This window comes from Emiliania huxleyi (assembly GCF_000372725.1).
Source record: "Emiliania huxleyi CCMP1516 chromosome Unknown EMIHUscaffold_13, whole genome shotgun sequence".
Classification (NCBI taxonomy): domain Eukaryota; phylum Haptophyta; order Isochrysidales; family Noelaerhabdaceae; genus Emiliania; species Emiliania huxleyi.
Window position 1 is genome coordinate 520,633 of NW_005201287.1, and position 18,618 is coordinate 539,250.

An 18,618-nucleotide genomic window follows, 5' to 3' on the forward strand; every position below is an offset into this window, starting at 1 on the left:
CTCCACCCTCCACCTCTGCCTCCTCTTCCGCCGCGGCCTCCCCAACCGCACCGGCCGCCGCCTCCTCCCCCGCCACCTCCTCCAATGCCACAGCGGCGCCGCGCGCCGCAAGCCACGCCTCGAGCGGTGCCACCGCGGCGTCGATCGCAGCTGCCACGGCGGCGGACGAGTCGGCGTCTCCAGGCCGTCCGGCGCGGCCCACCGGCAGCGGCGGCGCCGGCCCCTCCGCCGCGTCGCCCCCCCTCGGCGCGGCGATCGGCTTGCGCCCGCGGTTCTTTTTGCGGCGGCTCTCTGCGGTTGTCGGGTTGACAGCGAGCCGCGTCACCACATCTCCCTCCGCCTCAGGGTGGAAGCGAGGGTCGAGGTCGCCGTACACCTGGCCGTCGTCAAAGCGAGCCTTGAAGTCGAGCCAGCCACCCGGCCGGAGCAGCGGCCTCCGGTCCTCCGGCAGCGCTTCGATCCGCATCCGCAGCGGCGGCGGCAATACCGCCGGCTCGGCCCGCTCCGCGCTCTCCACCGCGGCCACCGCCGCGGGCGAGAGGTGTGTGGCGGCGAGAGAGAGGACGCTCTGCCCCTTGTTGTTGAGAAGGCGGGTGCGCGCGCCGCGCCGCAGCAGCAGCGACACCACGTCGCTCCGGCAGCGCGTCACCGCGTAAAAGATTGGCGTCTTGCCGTAGCTGTGGTCGCCGGTCGACCACGCGTCGAGGTCGCAGCCGAGGTCGAGCAGCCGCTCGACGTTGGAGAGCGCGCCGCGCCAGCAGGCGTGGTGCAGCGGAGAGCGGCCGCTCTCGTCGAGCGCCTCGTCCACCTCCCGGGCCGCCGAGTCGCCGAGCCGCGCGAGCATGGCCTCGAGCGCGCCTCCGTCGGCGGCGCCGGCGGCCCGCCGCAGCGCTGCGGCGGCCGGCGGAGGGTGCGCGACGGCGATGGAGGCGCCGCCGGCGATGAGCATGGCCGAGGCCGATCGATGTGTTGCAGTTAAAACGCTCGTAGTCGGATTCGGGGCGGGCTGACCGGTCTGCCGATGGGTATGCACTGGCCGCGCGTCCTTCCACCCGGAGACGCGCCTACCGGGTACTGTCCAATATGAAAGTGTGAACAAGTGGGAGCAGCAGCTTCTGACCACGGCGCCGCAGGCGCCTGTTGATAGGTCCAGGTGGTAGCCCTGGATAGGCAATGCATACGCCTAGTTGGACCTCAGATCGCCCGACCGCGTCCCGGTGCTCTGCCGTCGGATTTATTTAGAGTGACGCCGCCGCACCGCGCCGCCCGCGGCCGGGGGCCCTCCGGAGGCCGAGGATGGCCGTGACGGACCGGGACGAGCTCTGGGAGGTTCAGTGTCAGTGTATACATTGTAGAGACTGACCATGTGCACAATATCTCTCAGTCTAGCTAAGCCTGGGGAGGCGATTCCGGGGCCGTACAGCAGCTTGATGGTGCTTCGCCGGCGTGCGTCCCGGAGCGGTCCCGGTTGGGCAATCCGGGGGAGAAAACTCAGGACAACGCCGACGCCGCTCTGATTCGACTTTTTACTTCAAACAAAGACGGCGGCACGCGCCGCAGCGCGCGGTGCGTGCCGCCGTCAGGAGCGGATCCGTCAGTTAGTTGTATTCACGCCGGGATCGTGTCCTGAGTAACTTGCCCAACCATTCCTCCAGCAGAGTAGCCGGATATGGGGTCTGTCCACACTGGCTGGCCCCTCCCAGATAGGTAGGCAGGTTGGTCTTGTTTCGCCCAAAAGGGCCCTGCAATATAGGTAGGTACCCCCTATTTTCATCTTTTTTCGCTTCGCTGCGCGGCCTGGGGATAGGTAGGTAGGTAGGGCGTTTTGGCGCGAGTCAGTGTGGACAGACCCCCTATCCGGCTAGGAGCCGGAACCCTGCGGCCTGCTGGAGAGCCGCGAGAATTTTACTGAGTATCTCGCACGAACTCCCCCAAGTGACTTTAGTACAAAAAATCAGAGAAAATTCACAAGCGCTCGCGGAGCCGAGCCACGCGTCACGCAGCAGCCCTGAGGTGCCCTGAGCACACATGCGAGCGGGGGAATATCTCGTCGTGCCTTATAAATTTCTCTCTGGCTAAATTCTAACAGTCACGAGAGAGAGTCTCAGTGGCGTCTCGGGGAGTCCCGAAGGTAGCCATAAGGCGTTTAGACAGTCGTACCGAGCAAGGGGAGATCATGAGTACACCGTGAGCCTACCCTCCCGGTGCCAGCGGGCGTAGATCTCGTGCTCCTTCTCGAACCAATGGAGCGGCTCATCGTTCTTGGCTGGGATCGCCTTGGTACAATTCGCCTTAGGCTTGCCGTAGTAGTGAAAGGGCTGGCACGGGTCGTCCGTGAGACCAAAGAGAGAGACGTTGCGGCAAATTTGCAGGGCGATGATCACGGCGATGAAGCCTGTGCTCGGCCGCATCGTCCCGGACGTGCGCTGCCACATGCACCCCTCACCCGTCGCCCGGCAGATCTCGGCGAGAGCCTTGTGGTAGATGGAGTCAGTAATGAGGAAGACGCGCGACGGCGTGACGAGCGTCTCCGCGGCGGTGGCCGTCTTGTTCAGCGCCGTCGACTTGTGTACGCGGATCAGGTACCGGAAGAAAGAGGACACCGAGAGGTGTGAGTTGGAAGTGATCAAGCCAATGGCACGCCGCTCCTCCGGCACGCTGCGCTGATGCCTCTCAAAGTGCTTCATCATCCCCTCCACGCCGAAGAAGACGTTTATGCTCGTCCGCGTCCCCACATTTTTCTCAAAGCCCTTGTTGATGATCCAGTTTGGCCGCAGGACGAGCGAGTGGCCGTCAATCTGCGCGCCGTGTTCGAATTTGCGGAGCGAGCCACTCGCCCCGACCACAGCGCAAGTGTCACACATCTCGCACCCATCGGGCCAGGCCGACGACATGAGGCTATTTCGCGGAAGCTGCTCGATAAACGGCTGAAATTTGCTCGCGGCGAACGGCTTCTCGTTCATAAACATCTTCTGGCTGCGGACGAGGTCGCGGCTCCAGAGCACCGGCACAGAGGCGGCACTGAGAGCCGCACGCATTTCCGGTTTGGCGCAGAGCCGCTGTCGCATCGACGCCTTTGGCGCAACATCGGGTGCAGAGGCGTTGCACCGCGGCAGCGGCATGTTCAGCGCGGACTGGTTGGTAGCCCCACTGCGCTGTGTATGGGGGCGGTTATGCCAGATCCGGATGTTGTCATGTGCCCGTGGTTGAAACATGTGCCCGTGCACGTTGTCGTTGAACATTGTTGTTTGCTCCGGTGGCGACACGAGGCGGCTGACGCCCGCATGAGGTGTTCGGTTTACTCGGATGGGTGGCACTCGAGGATGCAGCTTCATTGGAGCCTCATTGGCGGGCTGCGTAGACTCTCCACCAGCTGCGGCGAGGACAGCGAGGCTGGCGGGCTGCGGAGGAGGGATGGGTGGCGCCGTTGTGCGTACGAGCGTGAGAACCACCCAGCCCAACACCGCGTTGGCGACAACAGAGATCAGAAGGGCGACGACAGAGATCAGAAGGGCCGGGCCATGTGAGCACGAATGGCGCGACGACGACACCGATGCGACCGAGCTTGAGCGCTCGAGGCGTGGCCGGAGTAGAGACGGCACCGATGCGACCGAGCTTGAGCGCTCGGTAGGCTTGAGCATGCGAATCCTATGGGGAAATGATGCTGATTAGACGATGCTGCTTGGATAGAGCATTGCGGTGTGGCAGAGGGAGGGAGGGGGAGAGAGAGGTGCAGAGGCGGGGTGAGCGACGCCGACGTGGCGCAGTGGGTGCTGACGGCACGCTCAAGGTGCGTTGTTTGTGCGAGTCGAGCTGAAGGGGCTGTTGAGTCCGCGAGACCGCGAGGCGGTGGCGTGTCTGTCGCCTGTTTTTCAAAGGTGGGTGTCTGGCCGTGAGACGCTGGAGAAGGAGTGCGAGAGAGTCGCCGTTCTTTCAAAAAAAAATTGCCGGGTCGGCTGGCGAATAAACGAGCGAATCAGGGGGAACCGGAGCCCCGGGAGGGCGGGCGGGGGAACCCTGATACGGGATGCTGAGTGAGGACCTGTGTACGTGCGTGGTGTACAGTGGCGTGTCTACTAGCTCCGAGTAGAGGGGGCGTTCTGAAGTTAAGGGGAAACCCGGTACACGGAGCCAACCCTCGGAGACCTGTGTTTACTTTACGGCCCTTTCCCTGCGAACGCGCACCCCCAGGGCTAGGGCTCTCTTGCCCGCAACCCGATGCCAATCATCCGGCCCGCTGGGTGCGCTTCTGAGCTCCCCGGCCTCCCGCCGAGACCGGCTCGGCGCGGCGCGTGGCCGCACGCCGCCGTTGAAAAGGCGATAGGAGAGGGGAGAGCGCCGGCCACATCCGGATCAAGCGAGCGCTGACGTGTAAGGTGTCTGCGCTGCTCCGGTGTGTGTGGGATTCTGCCTCCCCCCATCTGGGCGGCGAGGTGTTCGCGGTGCGATGCCCGATCGTGCGCGATAGTCTCCCATTGTGCGTGGTGTGTCGGTGTGTCGGTCGTCCGGAGTGTGGCGGCGCCGTTGCATGCAGCGACAATACTGTAAGAATACTCCACGTGCCACGACTGCTTTGACTGACGTGACTCTGACTGACTGATGAGTGCTGATGGATGATCTCCGACAACCCAAAACCCCAAAATGCAAATGCGGAGTGGCCCCACTTTGGCGTGCAGATCCTGCGTCTCTCACTGCCCGAACAAAAGAGCACAGAGGCGGGTACCGCCGACGCAGGTCCCACACTAGCGCGGCCTCCGACGGTCTGCACGTGATCGAGGTACAGAAACGGTGGTGCCGCAGCTCACACCCTAATCTATCTGCCTTAGGCACGGGGAGCCAACGGAGCCATCGCGCATGCCCGCATCGCGTGCGGCTCCCTATAGGCGGCTCCGAGGTCTCCCGCCGAGACCGGCTCGGCGCGGCGCCGTTGAAAAGGCGATAGGAGAGGGGAGAGCGCCGGCCACATCAAGCGAGCGCTGACGTGTAAGGTGTCTGCGCTGCTCCGGTGTGTGTGGGATTCTGCCCCCCCCCCCCTCTGTGCGGCGAGGTGTTTGCGGTGCGATGCCCTTTCTCGTGCGCGATCGCCTCCCTTTCTGTGGTGTGTCGGTCGTCCGGAGCGTGTGTGTGGCGCTAGCGTGTGGCCGACAAACCAAAACCAAAATGCAAATGCGGAGTCCACTTGGCCCCACTTTGGCGTGCAGATCCTGCGTCTCTCACAGGTCTCTCACTGCCCGAACAACAGAGGCGGGTACCGCCGCAGGTCGCCATAGCAAATAAGAGGGCTCCCGCGGCGATCAACACCGCAACTCCTTTTCTAAATCTAGCTGAGGGGCTCGCTAAACGCTCGCCGAGCTCCATGCTGTGCAACACCACCTCCTCACTAATCGTCAGGGGCGGAGAGCGCAGTGCACTGCGGTGAGGCTGCGCAGCGGGGGCTCGCCCCCTGCACCGCGCTCAGCGGCACAGGGGAGGGCGGTCGGTGGCGGCGGCGGCGAGGCGCGAGGCGGTGGCGGCGGTGGTGCGGGCGGCGGGATGACAGGGGAGGCGGCGGGATTGACAGGGGAGGCGGCGGCCACGAGCGGAGCGGCGCAAGAAGGGGGGGGGGGCGGCGGCGAGGCGCCGGTGAGCGAGGCGCCCGCGCCATCAGAGGGACGCGCCGCTGCGAGATGGAGGGCGGCGGTGACGGAGGCGAGGCGCGAGGCGGCGGCGGCGGCGGCGGCGGCGGCGGCGGCGGCGAACGGCGGCACCGAGTCTCGGTGAGCGGCGGCGGGAGGAGGAGCAGCGGCGGCGCTCGCTCGCTGTTGACGGGAGCGCTTTTGAGCCTGGGAGCCCATGCCACTGCGACCGGCGTGCCCGGGACGGAGATCGCGCGCGCGCCGCCACTCACGACGCGCGCGCGATCTTCGCGGAGTCGGGAGTCCCCAGAGGGAAGCGGTCTTCTCGGCCGACGTCCAGCGGCGCGCAACCCAAGGAAGCGTGCGCAGCGGAGGCGGCCTAGCACCGGCTCGGCGCCGGGCGGTTGCGCTGCCCGCGAGCCGCGTCCTGAGCCTCGGCAGCGCGCTGCGCGGCGCGGCGCTCGCGCCGCTTCGGTGCCGAGAGCGGCATGATGGTTCGCCAGCCGAAGCTCGAGACTCCTCGGGTCGAGCACAATTGCGTTACATGGGCATGGCCGGGGTTTCTGCACCGAACGATCTTACTTTCGGTCTATCGAAAGTGTTGCTATAAAATTCTCTTTCCCTTCTGCGCGGCGCGTTTCCGTTCTCGCAGCTTTGCGGTCCGGCACCGCTTGCCGTCCAGCTCGCTCGGCCCGCTCGTGCCGCCATGCCCTTCGCGCCAATCTCGCTCGACGAGATGAACAAGGAGGTGCTCGCGTGGGACATCTACCAGATGCTCGCCGGTGGGCCGCTCTACGATGTCAAAAAGGTCCCGGTCCGCTTCACCTCCATAGACCAGTACCTCGACATCTTTGAGCCGCTGCTGCTCGAGGAGTGCCGCGCCCAGATCCTGCGCTCGATGGGCGAGTCGGAGCCGGCGCCGCACCACCTCAAGCTCCTCTCAATCGAGCAGAACGAGCCCTTCCGCCTGATGCGCTTCCAGCCGCCGCCGCCGCCCGAGGGAGGCAAGCCGCACTTCTTCGAGACGGACATCGTGCTCGTCTCGTACGAGCCGCTCGACATGGACGCGGCCGCCAAGCGCGGCGACGGCGAGGACGAGGACGAGCCCTCCACCGGCGGCGACTTTCACGCGCTCGGGCTGGTCGCGTCGGGCGGCGGCTCAGAGCATCTGTCGATCAAGCTGCACCTTCCGTCGCAGCGGACGGCGCGGATGCCGCAGGCGCAGTTCAAGCGGCTCTCGATGCTGCACCGCGTGATGGTCCCCTCCTCGGGCCACTGGTGCGTCCGAGAGGCCGTGCAGCGTGCTGCTGGCGAGGGGAGGCGCGTGGTGACGGCGCCTCCTCGTCGCTCAGGTACGTGCAGAAGCTGGGCAACATGGTGACGATCAACCGCGAGTTCCAGGCGCTCTCCTCGATGCGAGACCAATCAACTCGCCAATGATCGATTCATCACTTCCTCCCCCGGGCGCTGTACTCGATGCGGGACTAATCAGCGAATTCGTTCATTCCTCACTCCCCCAGGCGCTGTACTCGATGCGAGACCTGCCGCTGTGCGAGGCTCTGCTGGGTAGATGCGGAACTACGTGTGTGTTCACGCTCGAGCGCTCGAGAGGACACGCCTTCGGCTGTACTCAGCTCTGCTCAGCCGCATGCACTTTATCCGCAGCCCTTGCATCCACGCGCTGCCCTCAGAGCACACCGCTCGCACACCGCTCGACTCTGCCGCTCCTGGCGCAGGCGCTGCTGGCGCCTGGCCCGTCGCGGCTTCCCGCCTCCGCGACTCTCAAGCCGTCGGAGCGCCCGCTGCGCGCCGTCGAGACGGCAGCGAGCTACGTTTGACTAGCGCGCAGTCCTTGGTGTGGTCCATAGGAAGCCTTGCTGCGCGCAATCGAGACGCGATTCGACAAGTCGCAGCTGCAAGCGATCCGCCTCTCCCTCACCGGCCGAGGAGCGAGATGAGCCGAGATGAGCCGAGATCAGCCGAGATCAGCCGAGATCAGCCGAGATCAGCCGAGATGAGGTCCGCCCCTCCCTCACCGGCCGACGAGCGGCGCTCGTGTGGTTGGCCAGCTTCACAGCTGTCTCTGTCTGGACTGGCAGCCCCTGTATGACCTCTCTCTCTCTCTCGCTGCAGGCGTGACGCTCATCCAGGGCCCTCCTGGCACCGGCAAGACTAAGACCATCCTCGGCGCTCCCTCTCCCGCCCTCCTCGCGAGAGGCGCCCTCCTTGCCCCGAATGAGAGACTGGCTCCCACACACCCCCTCCAGGAATCCTCTCTGTCCTCCTCGCGACGAGGGACGCGCGCGCGCGGCAGGAGGAGGGCGCCGCCGCGCCGCCGCCCTCCGCCATCGCCCCCCTCTCCCCCGACGACCCGCACACCCGCCCGCCGCCCCCCTCGGTCGCCTCCCTCCTCGCCGCCGCGTCGCCATGGCTCCGCTCCAGCAGCTACGCGGGCATCGACGCGCCCGGCGTCAGACGCGCGGCCGCGCCGCCCGCCGCCCCCTCCTCCGCCGCCCCCTCCTCCTCCGCCGCCCCCTCCGCCGCCGCCCCCTCCTCCGCCGCCCCGGCCGCCCTGTCGCGTGGCGTCTTCCCGCACGCCGCCGAGACAGACCGCCACCTGTCTCTCGGCCGCGCCACGGTAGAGGCCCCTCCGAGGCACGTGCTAGTGTGCGCCCCCTCCAACGCCGCCATCGACGAGATCGTCGCCCGCATCCTCGGCCGCGACGGAGGCGGAGGGGGAGGGGGCGGCGGCATGCTCGACGGCGCGGGGCACCCGTGGGTGCCGGACTGTGGTGCGGGTGTGCGGCCTGGGGTGGCGGAGGGACTGACTCACTCTCCCTCGCTTGGGAGGTGCCCGCCGTAGTGCGGGTGGGGCCAAACGTCAACGAGGCGCTGCTCGACGTGTCCCTCGAGACGCTCGCCAAGCGGCGCGCTGCAGAGAAGGGGTGCTCGTTTGACGCTGCCAAGGCGCGAGAGCGAGCCGAGATACAGCCGAGATCGAGGCGAGGTGCAGCCGAGGTGCTGCCGAGGTGCAGCCAAGGTATAGCCGAGGTGCAGCCAAGGTATAGCCGAGGTGCGAGGTGCAGCCGAGGTACAGCCGAGGTGTGATGCCTGAAGGTGGGCGTGCTCAACGACGCGCAGATCGTCTGCACCACCCTCTCGTGCGCCGGCTACGCCATGTTCAACTCGCTCAAGAGCGGGTTCGACACGGTGCTCGTCGACGAGGCGGCGCAGGCGGTCGAGGTGTCCTCCCTCATCCCGCTCAAGTGCCACCCTCCCTCTGCCTGGAGCACTGCCTTCCAGGACATGTCCACGACATGTCCACGACATGCGCCCGAAGGTACGCCTGCCGCCGCCTCATCCTCGTCGGCGACCCGAAGCAGCTGCCCGCCACCGTCTTCTCGGAGGTGCTGTGATGTGAGAAGGGGAGGAGAGCCGTCATCTGACGTGCTACCGAGCAGCTCCCCGCCGCTCTTCTCGCCTCCTCGCGCAGGTTGCGACCCAGCAAAACTACGAGCAGTCTCTCTTCCAGCGGCTGCAGCGCGGCGGCCAGCAGGTCGCCCTCCTGCAGACGCAGTACCGCATGCACCCGCGCATCTCCTCCTTCCCGCGCGCCGCCTTCTACGACGGCGTCCTTCGCGACTCGCCGCACCTGGCAGAGATGCCGCCGCAGCCGTGGCACGAGGTGCGCGTCCTCGCGCCGTACCTCGTGCTCGACGTCGCCGACGGCCGCAGCGACGGGTGCGCGCGGGGGCCGTGTCCCGGCCATGTCCACGACACGTCCCGGACACATGCCTCGCAGGCCGCGCGACCGAGAAGCAGTCCTCGTGGCTCAACGATCTCGAGGCGCAGCTTGCCCTCGAGATCGTCCGGCTGCTGCTCGCAAGGCACTCTGCCGACCTGCAGCCCGCCTCAATCGGCATCATCTCGCCGTACAACGCGCAAGTGCGGCGCATCCGGCCGCGGCCTGCCCGACACGTCCAGGACGCGTCCAGGACATGTCCCGGACACGGCCCGCAGGTGCGGCACATCCGGCGAGTCCTCGCCGAGGCGCTCGGCGCCGAGACGGCGGCGGCGCTCGAGGTGAACTCCGTCGACGGCTTCCAGGGGCGCGAGAAGTCGGTGATCCTCCTCTCGACGGTGCCGAGACGAGAGCCGAGATTCGCCGAGATCGCCGAGATTGCTGGGATTCGCCGAGACTCGCCGAGATCGCTGAGATTCGCCGGGAGAATAGCCGAGAAGCCGGCCCTCCCCTCTCACGGCGGGACTTTGGGCCACGCGACCTTCCCGGAGCCCTCCCGGAGCCCTCCGACAGGTGCGGTCGGACTTCGGGCGGGAGCGCGGCCTCGGCGTGGGGTTCGTCAAGGACGAGCGGCGGATCAACGTCTCGATGACGCGCGCGAAGCACTCGCTCCTCATCCTCGGCCACGCCGCCACGCTGCGCCAGGCGCCCATCTGGGAGCGGCTGATTGACGACGCCAAGGAGCGCGGCTGCCTGCTCAAGGCAACCTCGCCCCTCTCGGTCTGGTTCGAGACGGCGAGCAAGCAGCGCGCCAAGGAGTGCGGCAAGCCGGCGTCGAGCGGCGGCGCGAAGCGCGCGCCGCCAAAGGTGGAGGCGGCGGCGGAGGGGGGGCGCGTGGAGGCCGAGGCGCCGGCGCGATCGCCGAGCGGGAGAGCAGCAGCAGCAAAGTCGACGAGGTCGCCGAGGAGGAGGCGCACCTAGCGCCCGTAGAGCTGTCACACAGAGTCAGAGAGGTCTGGTGCGTGGTGGGAAGGGCATGTGAGGAGAACGGCGCGAGCGCTCTTGAAATCGTAGTCTTTAAAAGAGCACACACAAAAAGCTCGGTTGCCAACGACTTGCCTGACCTCGCCTTACTCGCTCGTGTCGGCCACGCCCATCTCGAAGAGCCACGCCGCCGCCCCCTCCTTGAGGGGCGGGTGCTCCGCGCCGATGTGCCGCACCGTCTCCACCAGCGGCTGCCTCTGCCTCGCCGCGGCTTGCGACGCCTCACCAAAAGAGGCCCCGAACGCCTCTTTGAGGCGTGGCTGGCGGAGGAGGGCGAGGAGCGACGCGGCGAACGGCGGGGCGTACGGCGGCGCGACGACGGCGAGGAGGCGGAGTGCGACGTGGCGCGCGAGGGAGAAGTCTGCGGCGCTGCTCGAGGCAACCTCGCCCAGCGCCTCCATCACGGGCGCCACCACGCCCCGCGCGAGGAGCGAGATGGCGCAGTCCACCAGTCGCTTTTGCAGCGCGAGCCCGCCTTGGAGCTGCCGCAGCCGCGCGGAGAGCACGGCGCAGCACTGGCGCAGCAGCGCGGGCTGCGCCGCCGCGACGGCCATCACCACGCCAACCTGCGCCTCGGGCGCCTCCTCGTCCTCGCTCGCGTCGGAGCGGCGGCCGAGCGCGCCTCGCTGCAGCCCCTCGTGCGCCCACAGCAGGGCTCCGCCCGCCGCCGCCGCGTCGCTGCAGAGCGGAACCAGCCGCCGCGCCTGAGAGACAAGCGAGAGACAGGCGAGATATGGGCGAGAGAGGCGAGCCGAGAGACACGCCCGAAGTACCAGCCGCGCCTGAGAGAGGGGCTCCGACCCCTCCTCGCGGCACACACCGCTCGCCGCGCCGACCGCGCGCCGCGCCGCCGCCCATCCGCCTCCCGCCGCGCCTCCCGCCGCGCCTCCCGCCGCGCCGCCCGCCGCGCCGCCGGCCGCCGCGTCGCCAGGCGAGGCTGGCTCGCCCGAGGAGAGGGTGGCGAGCACGTCGAGCGCCGCGTGCAGCGCGTCGCCGGGAGGCAGACCCTGCCGCTGGGGCGGTGAGAAGGCGGCGGCGAGGAGGAGGCGGACGAGGGGAGGGCGGCGCAGCACGGGCAGGAGGGGCGAGGCGTCCGCTTCAGACGCGAGAGCTCTCAGCCGGACCGCATCCGCCGCGAGGAGAGAGCCTAAAGGGAGGCCTCCGAGCAGCCTCTCCCGACAAAGGCTCCTCCAGCCGGGGTTGCCGTCGAGTGCAGGGCAGCTGGCCCGACGCAGCGATGGAGACGCAGCAAGCGGCGAGAGGGGACTGGAGGGTGGCTCCGGCAGCGAGGAGCTCGAAGCGGTGTGCGCCTAAGGGGAGAGCGGTCAATGGCCACTCACGGAAGGGAGGAGAGGGAGAGAGGAGCAGGGAGGAGGAGCGGAGGAGCAGGGAGGAGCAGGGAGGAGCAGGGAGGGAGGCGGCGGCGGCGCACCGAGGCTTCGCTCGGCCGCCGCCGCCGCAACCTCCGCCGTCGCGTGCTGAAGCAGCGCAACCACCCCGGGCGGCACCACCTCCCCCTTGACCTCCCCTCCCCGCCCGGCCGCAGCCTCCTCGGCGGCGGCGCAGAGCCCGCCCAGCAGCAGCGCGGAGCAGGCGGCGCTCGCCTCGTCTCCAGCGCAGAGAGCGACCAGCGCCTTGCTCGCGCCTGGCCCGCCGCTCAGCCGCGCCGCCAGCCGGTCGGCGAGGCAGTCGAGGAGGTGGGCGACGGACGAACCGCCCGCGAGCGCCGCCGCGTCCCGCGACTCGCTCGTCCGCTCCGCCGCCTCGGCCGCGTGCGCCGGAGAGGCGAGGAGGCGCTGGACGGCGGTGTTGAGGAGCGCGCTGCTCGGGTGGCGCGCGTGCAGCGTGTACACCAGCTCGCGCCACCGCGCGCGCTCGAGGAGCTCGCCCAGCCACGGCGGGCCGCCCGGTGGGTCGCCCGCCCCGTCTGCGCGAGACGGGTCAAAGCGCGAGGCGCACAAAACGGCGAGCGTGTCGTCGAACGAGACGGCGATCTGCTCCTCGCTGTCGCCGGAGCAGAGGAGCCAGGCGTGCAGCGACTGGAGCCGCTCCTCCTCGGTGACTGGCATGCGCGCTCTCGCCTTGCCGCAAAAAAGAATTGGTGTCGACACGTTCCCGTCGGCTGGACTGCCCTCGTCGAGTGCGTGTCGCCAACCAAGGCGGGACGCACTCAGGGACAGTGACGGCGGGACGCGGCTCGAGAGGCGGCTCCCGCGGAGGCACGGCTGGCACCCGTGGCGCGGGGCTCGTCTTCGGAAAGACCAGGATCGCTCTACTGGCAAACTTCTGGCTGACACGCGCGCCCGGTCGAGCCTTCGGCGGGCGCGCTGCGGTCGCACGCCTACCCAAGTCATATGCCACGGCGTGCGATCTAGATTCAGCACACGCGCCTCTGCTCGCAACCACTCATCCAATGAACTGTCGTCACCCATGAGTGCGAGTTAGGGCTAGCGGCTGGCCAATAGCCTGTGAGGAGGGCGTCCATAGACACCTCACAAGACCCCACACACGGTCTCGTCCGTGCCTTGCGGCCGGCGACGAGATTGCTAGAGGCGGAGCAAGCCTGCTCTAGTCTCACACGTTCGCCCCTGTCGCCTGTCTGTGTTGTTGTGCTGTTGTTTGTCTCTTGGCACCTTGGAGTGCTGGGGGGGGCGACAGGGGGGACGTGGCCTGAGTGATGTGTACGCCCACTCAGGATGTGTGGCAGCCCGCTGGCTGTGTGTCTTGTGAGCTTGTTTGTGTCTGTGTGTCGCTCGTGCGTGTCGTCATCATCTGTCTTGCGTCCACCCATACCGCGTTGGTGTCCAGTCCGAGCCTGACTGTTCTTCACCTTACTACATACATACATACATGTGTGTGTGTGGCTAGCGCACCACACACCTCTCCTTAAAATCCCTGTGTGGTGGCGGCGTGCCGTCCTCCCATCCCTCCCTTGGGTTGTCTGTTTTCTTTCTTTCTTTCTTTCTGTGGTGTACCTGTGTTGTGTGTGTGTGTGACTAACTAGCCGTCGTCCACGTTGATCGCGTTGTCCGTCGGGTCCCTTAAACTCTGACTGATCTCGTCGTCCAGCCTCGGTGCTGTCGTTCTCCGCAAAGTCCTCACTCCTTCCCTCTCGCTCGGGTCTCTCTCGGAATCTCGGCTCTCACCGTCTCTCCGCGCCCGCTAGACCGGCTCGTGTCGCAGCACTGTCAGACGGTCTTCAAGCGCCAATCCAGGTCGTTGCTAAAGGAGGGCGTGCTCAAGAGCTCAAGTGCAAGCTCCCGCACGACATCTCCATCTGCGACGCTGACAGCCAGCCCTTGTCGATTGATGACATTTACGATTTTTTTGGCATCCTTAAATGCCACAGCGCACGGGCCCTTCGGGCTGGTAGAGTGCTGCGGCACATGCAGCACGAGGACGCAAATCACGCGTTCAACACCCACGCGGATCGGATCGACACAGCGTGCGGCGCCTGGTGGGCGACTTGAATGATCTTTTACAGCGAAAACAACGCTGCGCGAAGCTACGAGTACATCCTGCGCGTCTACTACAGACCGGGGGAGGAGCCGCCGGCGGGCCGTTTACCTTCACCAGTGCTGCAGGCGGCCCTCCGTATGAGATTTACATTGTCTACAAAGAAGCGACCAAATCGACGGGTATACCACCGGGGCGGCGGGGGCGAATCGCAGGGAGCACACAGTAGAGCACGGATGGTTAGGGTTAGGGTTAGGGTTAGGGTTAGGGTTATAGGGTTAGGGTCAGGGGTAGGGTTAGGGTCAGGGTTAGGGTGAGAGTTAGGGTTGACCGCCCCCCCGAACGCCCCCTTTTTTTGGCCGTCCCCACGCTAAAATTTCGAGTTCACTCTCCAAAACGCCACAAAAAGAAATCCGACGCCACAGCCCTCCCCCACCACAGTAAAACACCACCGGGGGCCCCTTCAATGGCACTCTTGCGCCTAACAAGGATTTTTCTTGATTGTGCTCCCGTCCCTTTATAGCTTATGGATATAGATTTTTGCTCGCGATATTTTGTTCACTCCAAGTGGAAGTGCTCCAAGAGCAAGACCAAGTGCCCGCGAGAGGAATGTGAGGAGCATTAGTGCTAGTCCCATCGGGGGGACGGCTCGCTTTAAACACTGCTCGACCGTCAGCCAGGAAGGGTGTGTCGCAACGCACTGTAATCTGTATTTAGTTTGGCCCGCAGCGGACCAGGACGTCACGACGCAGAGTCGTTCGCTGCTGTCTTCTCCACGCAGCAGCCGACGCCACCAGGCCTCGGTAGCTGAGCAGCAGGAGCCTCCTCGCTGCTGGCAGAGTTGCGCCTCTGTTTGCCGTCGCTAAGAGATCGTTGTTGCGGGAATCCAGGGAATCTAAAGGAATCTATAGCCGCAGGCGCATCCTGTGTCGAACGCGGGAACGCATGGTGATCGCAGACAGACTCCTCGATTGCGATGCTCAGTCTCCTCGATTGCGATGCTCGGGGCTCCATACCACTCGCCGCGCGGACACAAAGCTACGGCAGAGACGCCGCCGCCGCGGCGGCAAGTTCTATTCTCGGGTGAGCCTATTCTCAGACTCAGTTTGTCCAAGCATGGTGCTATAACGAGCGAGCAGGCGTGGGAGATCGGAGACGATCGGGGAGCGCGATGCGTACTTGCCCTCGATGTTGACCCTCCCCCACCACCCCTCTCTCCGGACGACGCCGCTCTCGCACCTGCTATGGTCTCTCTCTCGATACACAACACGCTCGTCGACTTGGCAACAAGGGTTGACTCCATCGCGCTAGGCGACGAACCTGCCCCCGCCCCATGGGGCGGGGACCCCCGCCCCCCCGGGGGGGCCCTTGGGGCCCCTCCAGGGGGCGACCCCTCCGGGGAGGCCGGCCTTCCCCGTGCCGGTTCTCCCCAACCAACCCCGCCGGCAGCGCGAGCTGCCGGCCACATTGAGCGGCTCGTCCGCGTCGCGCACTCGTCCCAACCGGGGGCCGCAGACTCGTTCTGCGCGCCAACGGCTGGTGACGCTGTGTTGCTTGAGCTAGTCCTTCCCCGGTCGCCTAGCCTCTGCGCTGTCTGGCGAACGCCTGTATGCCATGCGCGCGGACCACGCTTGCGTGGATACGTGGCTGGCAGGCTGACCTGTGTGCGGGGTAACCCGCGCACGGGGAAGCTTCACGGGTTCGAGTCGTCAAATTAAGCAGCGGAGGTGTGCCGAGGGGGACCGGGAGGCGGTAAGTCGTCGCCCGGCGCTGCTTGCAGCACCATGGCGATGGCGCTAAGAGGTTCCTCTTTTCCGCGCCCCCCCCGCAAGGCGCGCGATACACAAAACACCAAGTAATACATACTTTTGGATACACCCAACGCCGCCGCCCATACCCGCCACCCACAAAGCGCCTGCTCTACTTGACTATCCCGAACCACCCGCTCCACTTTCCACGGATCATGCCCGTGATAGCACCATCACTGCCGCCGTCCTGGTTTTGAACGTGGCAGCTAAGATATGCGCACCGTCGGCTCCTCCTCCCGCGCGTCGCCCCGCTCGGTCGCGTGCCACCGGCTCGCCCTCGGCGCGGTGATTCGCGTCGTCGCCAGCCACTTGCCGAAGCGGATCGTCCACCGCATCGTCGGGTGCAGACCGAGGGCCGTCCGCTGCATCGGCACGCTCTTCCCCGCCGCGGCCTGCGTCGCCAGGAACTCGCGCAGCCGCAGGCGCACGCGCCGAAGCTGCACCGACAGCGCCGGTCCGTGGGGCGCTAGCATCGGCCGCCCATCGCCGCGCGCGGCCTCCTCCTGCCGCTCGTCATCCTCCGCCTCGAGGGCGTCCGCCAGCGCGCTGCGCCGCACACCCCGGCGCACAGGAGGCGGCGCCGGCCGCGCCTCGGCCGCCTCGGCGTCGCCCGCGGCACGGGCGCCCTGCTCGCCGTCCGCGCGGTCCATCGCCGCATCCCCATCCCTGGCTGCGGCAGCGCCGCCTGCGCCCGCGCCGGCCTGCTCTGGGACGGCGCGCCACCGCTCGTCGTCCAGCATGTGCCACCACCGCCGATCCGGGTAGCCGTCGTACTCGACCTCGTGCACGATCCGTCCGTCCCCGTCCTCCTCCCGCGCCATGACGGTCGCAGGGTACCACCGCTCACTGTCGCAGAAGATCTCGAGGCGCGATCCGGTGGACAGGACAGTGTGGCCGTCGAGCGCCGCCCTGGCATCCTCGCGCTTTCGCTTCCGGCGCATCGCCTTCGTCTCCTTGCTGCGCAGCAAGGGTGTAGTTCGGGCCCACCTCCGCCACGCTGTCCAGCAGCTGGGGGCGGCACTCGCCATCTCGCCCGCGTCGGCCTCCGGCGGAAGCTCCGCGTCGCCCGCGGCCGCTTCCCGAGCGCGCTCGTCGCGCATCCGCTCGTGGTGGGCCTGCCGACGCGCCACGCCGGCGCCCGTGTGCCTCGCCGCCGCGTCCGGCGACGGCATCGATCGCTGCCACAGGTCGTCCCACAGGTCGTCCCAAATAGGACGCATCCAGACCGCCGCATTACGACCGCCGAAAAGTCTCCCACTCGCCTCCCCAAACCTAAATCGTCTCACTAGTTACATACATACAAAAGTGAACTCCTCCATCCACGCCAGACCCCCCGCCCCCCCTTTCAGTTCTCACGACGCCCAACGTCCTCCAGCCGATACTGTAGCGTTCGTTAGCATCGCGCCGTGTTTCCCCACGCGCAAACAAAGGCCAGAGTCGCGCGGGTTGCAGCTGGCATTCTATGCTCCAGATGCATCGTGTGGCTTATCGGCTTATTAGCGGAACAAAAAAGCGGCGCTTAACCTCTCTTCTCACACGTATGTTCCCGTTCCCTCCCCTCACAGGATGCAGATGCAGAATGCAGAATCGGCCCCAAAGCTGTGAACTGCACCCGATGCAGGATGCAGATGCAGAATGCAGGATGCAGAAGCGGGCCCAAAGGTACAGCTGTGAGAGACATGCAGGATGCAGGATGCAGAATGCAGAATGCAAATGCTCACCCGCAGCCAGGAGGGACAGGGAGCGGACAGAGTACCGATGGCGATGCAGGATGCAGGTGCAGAATGCAAAAACTCGCCCAATAATTGAATATAGGTAGCACGTAGGAGAGGCCAAAATGCAAAAAAAGAGTCACGTAATGCATATCGCACCCAAGAGTGCACTCACTGTGTGTGCAGAGAGGGTCTGTATGGTGCAGATGCTCTCTATGCAGACTGCATGCTGCATGCACATGTCTCATACACAGAGAGAGAGAGAGAGAGATTCGCAAAATGCACGCTCCTGCAAATCCCCTCTCGCCTCTGCCGGAGGCAATGGAGGGACGTCTTGCGAGCGGGGCGCCTCAGGGGCGCCCTCGGGACGACAAGCTCACCAGTACACGGGGGGGGGGGGGGGTGCGGCGATGAACGTTAGCATCGCGCCGTGTTTCCCCACGCGCAAACAAAGGCCAGAGTCGCGCGGGTTGCAGCTGGCATTCTATGCTCCAGAGCATTCGCAGACGCCGCACCGCCCCATTAATCAGGCAGTCAGTTCCCCAACGTCGAGCCTCTCCCGCTCAGACCTCGCGGCCCGCGCCACCTGAACGAGTGATGCTACTTGCGGCCCTGTGGCCTCTTGCTCACCCCACGGGTTTGTCGAGTGTATCGCGCGCCTTGCGGGGGGGGCGCGGAAAAGAGGAACCGGCGAGGCGCAGCGCAGCACCAGCTCCCCCACCTCCTTCATCCTAAGCTTCAGCTCCGCCACCTGCTCCGCCAGCTCGGCATTGGAGCGGCGCTTCGGCCGCGGACTTGGCATGCCGCCCCGCGCCTCCGTCGACGAGGAGCGGCGAGGTGAAGGATGGTCAAATGGATTGAGGTCCGTCGACGAGGCAGGCGGTGCAGCGTTGTCCGTCGACGAGGAGCGGCGAGGTGGAGGATGGTCAAATGGATTGAGGTCCGTCGACGAGGCAGGCGGTGCAGCAACGAATTTGATGCTGCCCCGCGCGCCGTTGGCGCCGCGCTTGACAACCCGTTTGTCCGTCGACGAGGAGCGGCGAGGTGGAGGATGGTCAAATGGATTGTGACTAGCGGAGCTCAAGGCCCTCCAGGGACTTGGCATGCCGCCCCGCGCCTCCTCCTCGTCGGGCTCCACGAGCCGCTTGTGAGGCGGCTTGCGCCGCCGGCAGCAGCAGCGGTAGAAGCAGAGCGCCAGGAAGAGCCACCCGGCTACTCCCAGCGCCAACTTCAGCGGGGAC

At 66.5% G+C, this 18,618-nt stretch overlaps 6 protein-coding genes across 6 annotated transcripts in view; 2 read left to right on the forward strand and 4 right to left on the reverse strand.

The window, feature by feature from the left end:
* The window catches only part of EMIHUDRAFT_98203 (hypothetical protein), a gene marked incomplete at both ends in the record, with an annotated part of 4,517 nt that extends 3,568 nt beyond the window's left edge, over positions 1-949 (reverse strand). Inside the window, one exon of the mRNA XM_005789168.1 lies at positions 52-949. Coding sequence (XP_005789225.1) covers positions 52-949 — 898 coding nt within the window. The remainder of the gene's footprint in view (positions 1-51) is intronic.
* Positions 950-2,174: 1,225 nt separating this feature from the next.
* On the reverse strand, positions 2,175-3,122 carry EMIHUDRAFT_98204 (hypothetical protein; the record flags this gene model as incomplete). Its single annotated transcript, XM_005789169.1, has 1 exon — positions 2,175-3,122. One exon carries the CDS (start codon positions 3,120-3,122, stop codon positions 2,175-2,177), a length of 948 nt encoding a protein of 315 aa, XP_005789226.1.
* Positions 3,123-3,323: 201 nt separating this feature from the next.
* EMIHUDRAFT_309300 (hypothetical protein) lies at positions 3,324-3,527 on the forward strand (the record flags this gene model as incomplete). Its single annotated transcript, XM_005789170.1, has 1 exon — positions 3,324-3,527. One exon carries the CDS (start codon positions 3,324-3,326, stop codon positions 3,525-3,527), a length of 204 nt encoding a protein of 67 aa, XP_005789227.1.
* A 2,794-nt stretch (positions 3,528-6,321) lies between these two features.
* Positions 6,322-10,338, forward strand: EMIHUDRAFT_98205 (hypothetical protein; the record flags this gene model as incomplete). The annotated part of the gene is made up of 7 exons (XM_005789171.1): positions 6,322-6,893; positions 6,968-6,992; positions 8,757-8,858; positions 9,109-9,373; positions 9,418-9,560; positions 9,636-9,755; positions 9,931-10,338. The coding sequence occupies 7 exons, from the start codon at positions 6,322-6,324 to the stop codon at positions 10,336-10,338; spliced, it is 1,635 nt and encodes a 544-aa protein (XP_005789228.1).
* A 75-nt stretch (positions 10,339-10,413) lies between these two features.
* Positions 10,414-12,486, reverse strand: EMIHUDRAFT_433697 (hypothetical protein). The gene is made up of 4 exons (XM_005789172.1): positions 11,834-12,486; positions 11,628-11,711; positions 11,189-11,548; positions 10,414-11,110 (listed from the first exon to the last, which is right to left on the reverse strand). Exons 1-4 carry the CDS (start codon positions 12,468-12,470, stop codon positions 10,488-10,490), a joined length of 1,704 nt encoding a protein of 567 aa, XP_005789229.1. The 5' UTR covers positions 12,471-12,486; the 3' UTR covers positions 10,414-10,487.
* A 3,385-nt stretch (positions 12,487-15,871) lies between these two features.
* Positions 15,872-16,885, reverse strand: EMIHUDRAFT_201032 (hypothetical protein; the record flags this gene model as incomplete). The annotated part of the gene is made up of 2 exons (XM_005789173.1): positions 15,872-16,211; positions 16,389-16,885. 2 exons carry the CDS (start codon positions 16,883-16,885, stop codon positions 15,872-15,874), a joined length of 837 nt encoding a protein of 278 aa, XP_005789230.1.
* Between the last annotated feature and the right edge of the window lie 1,733 nt (positions 16,886-18,618).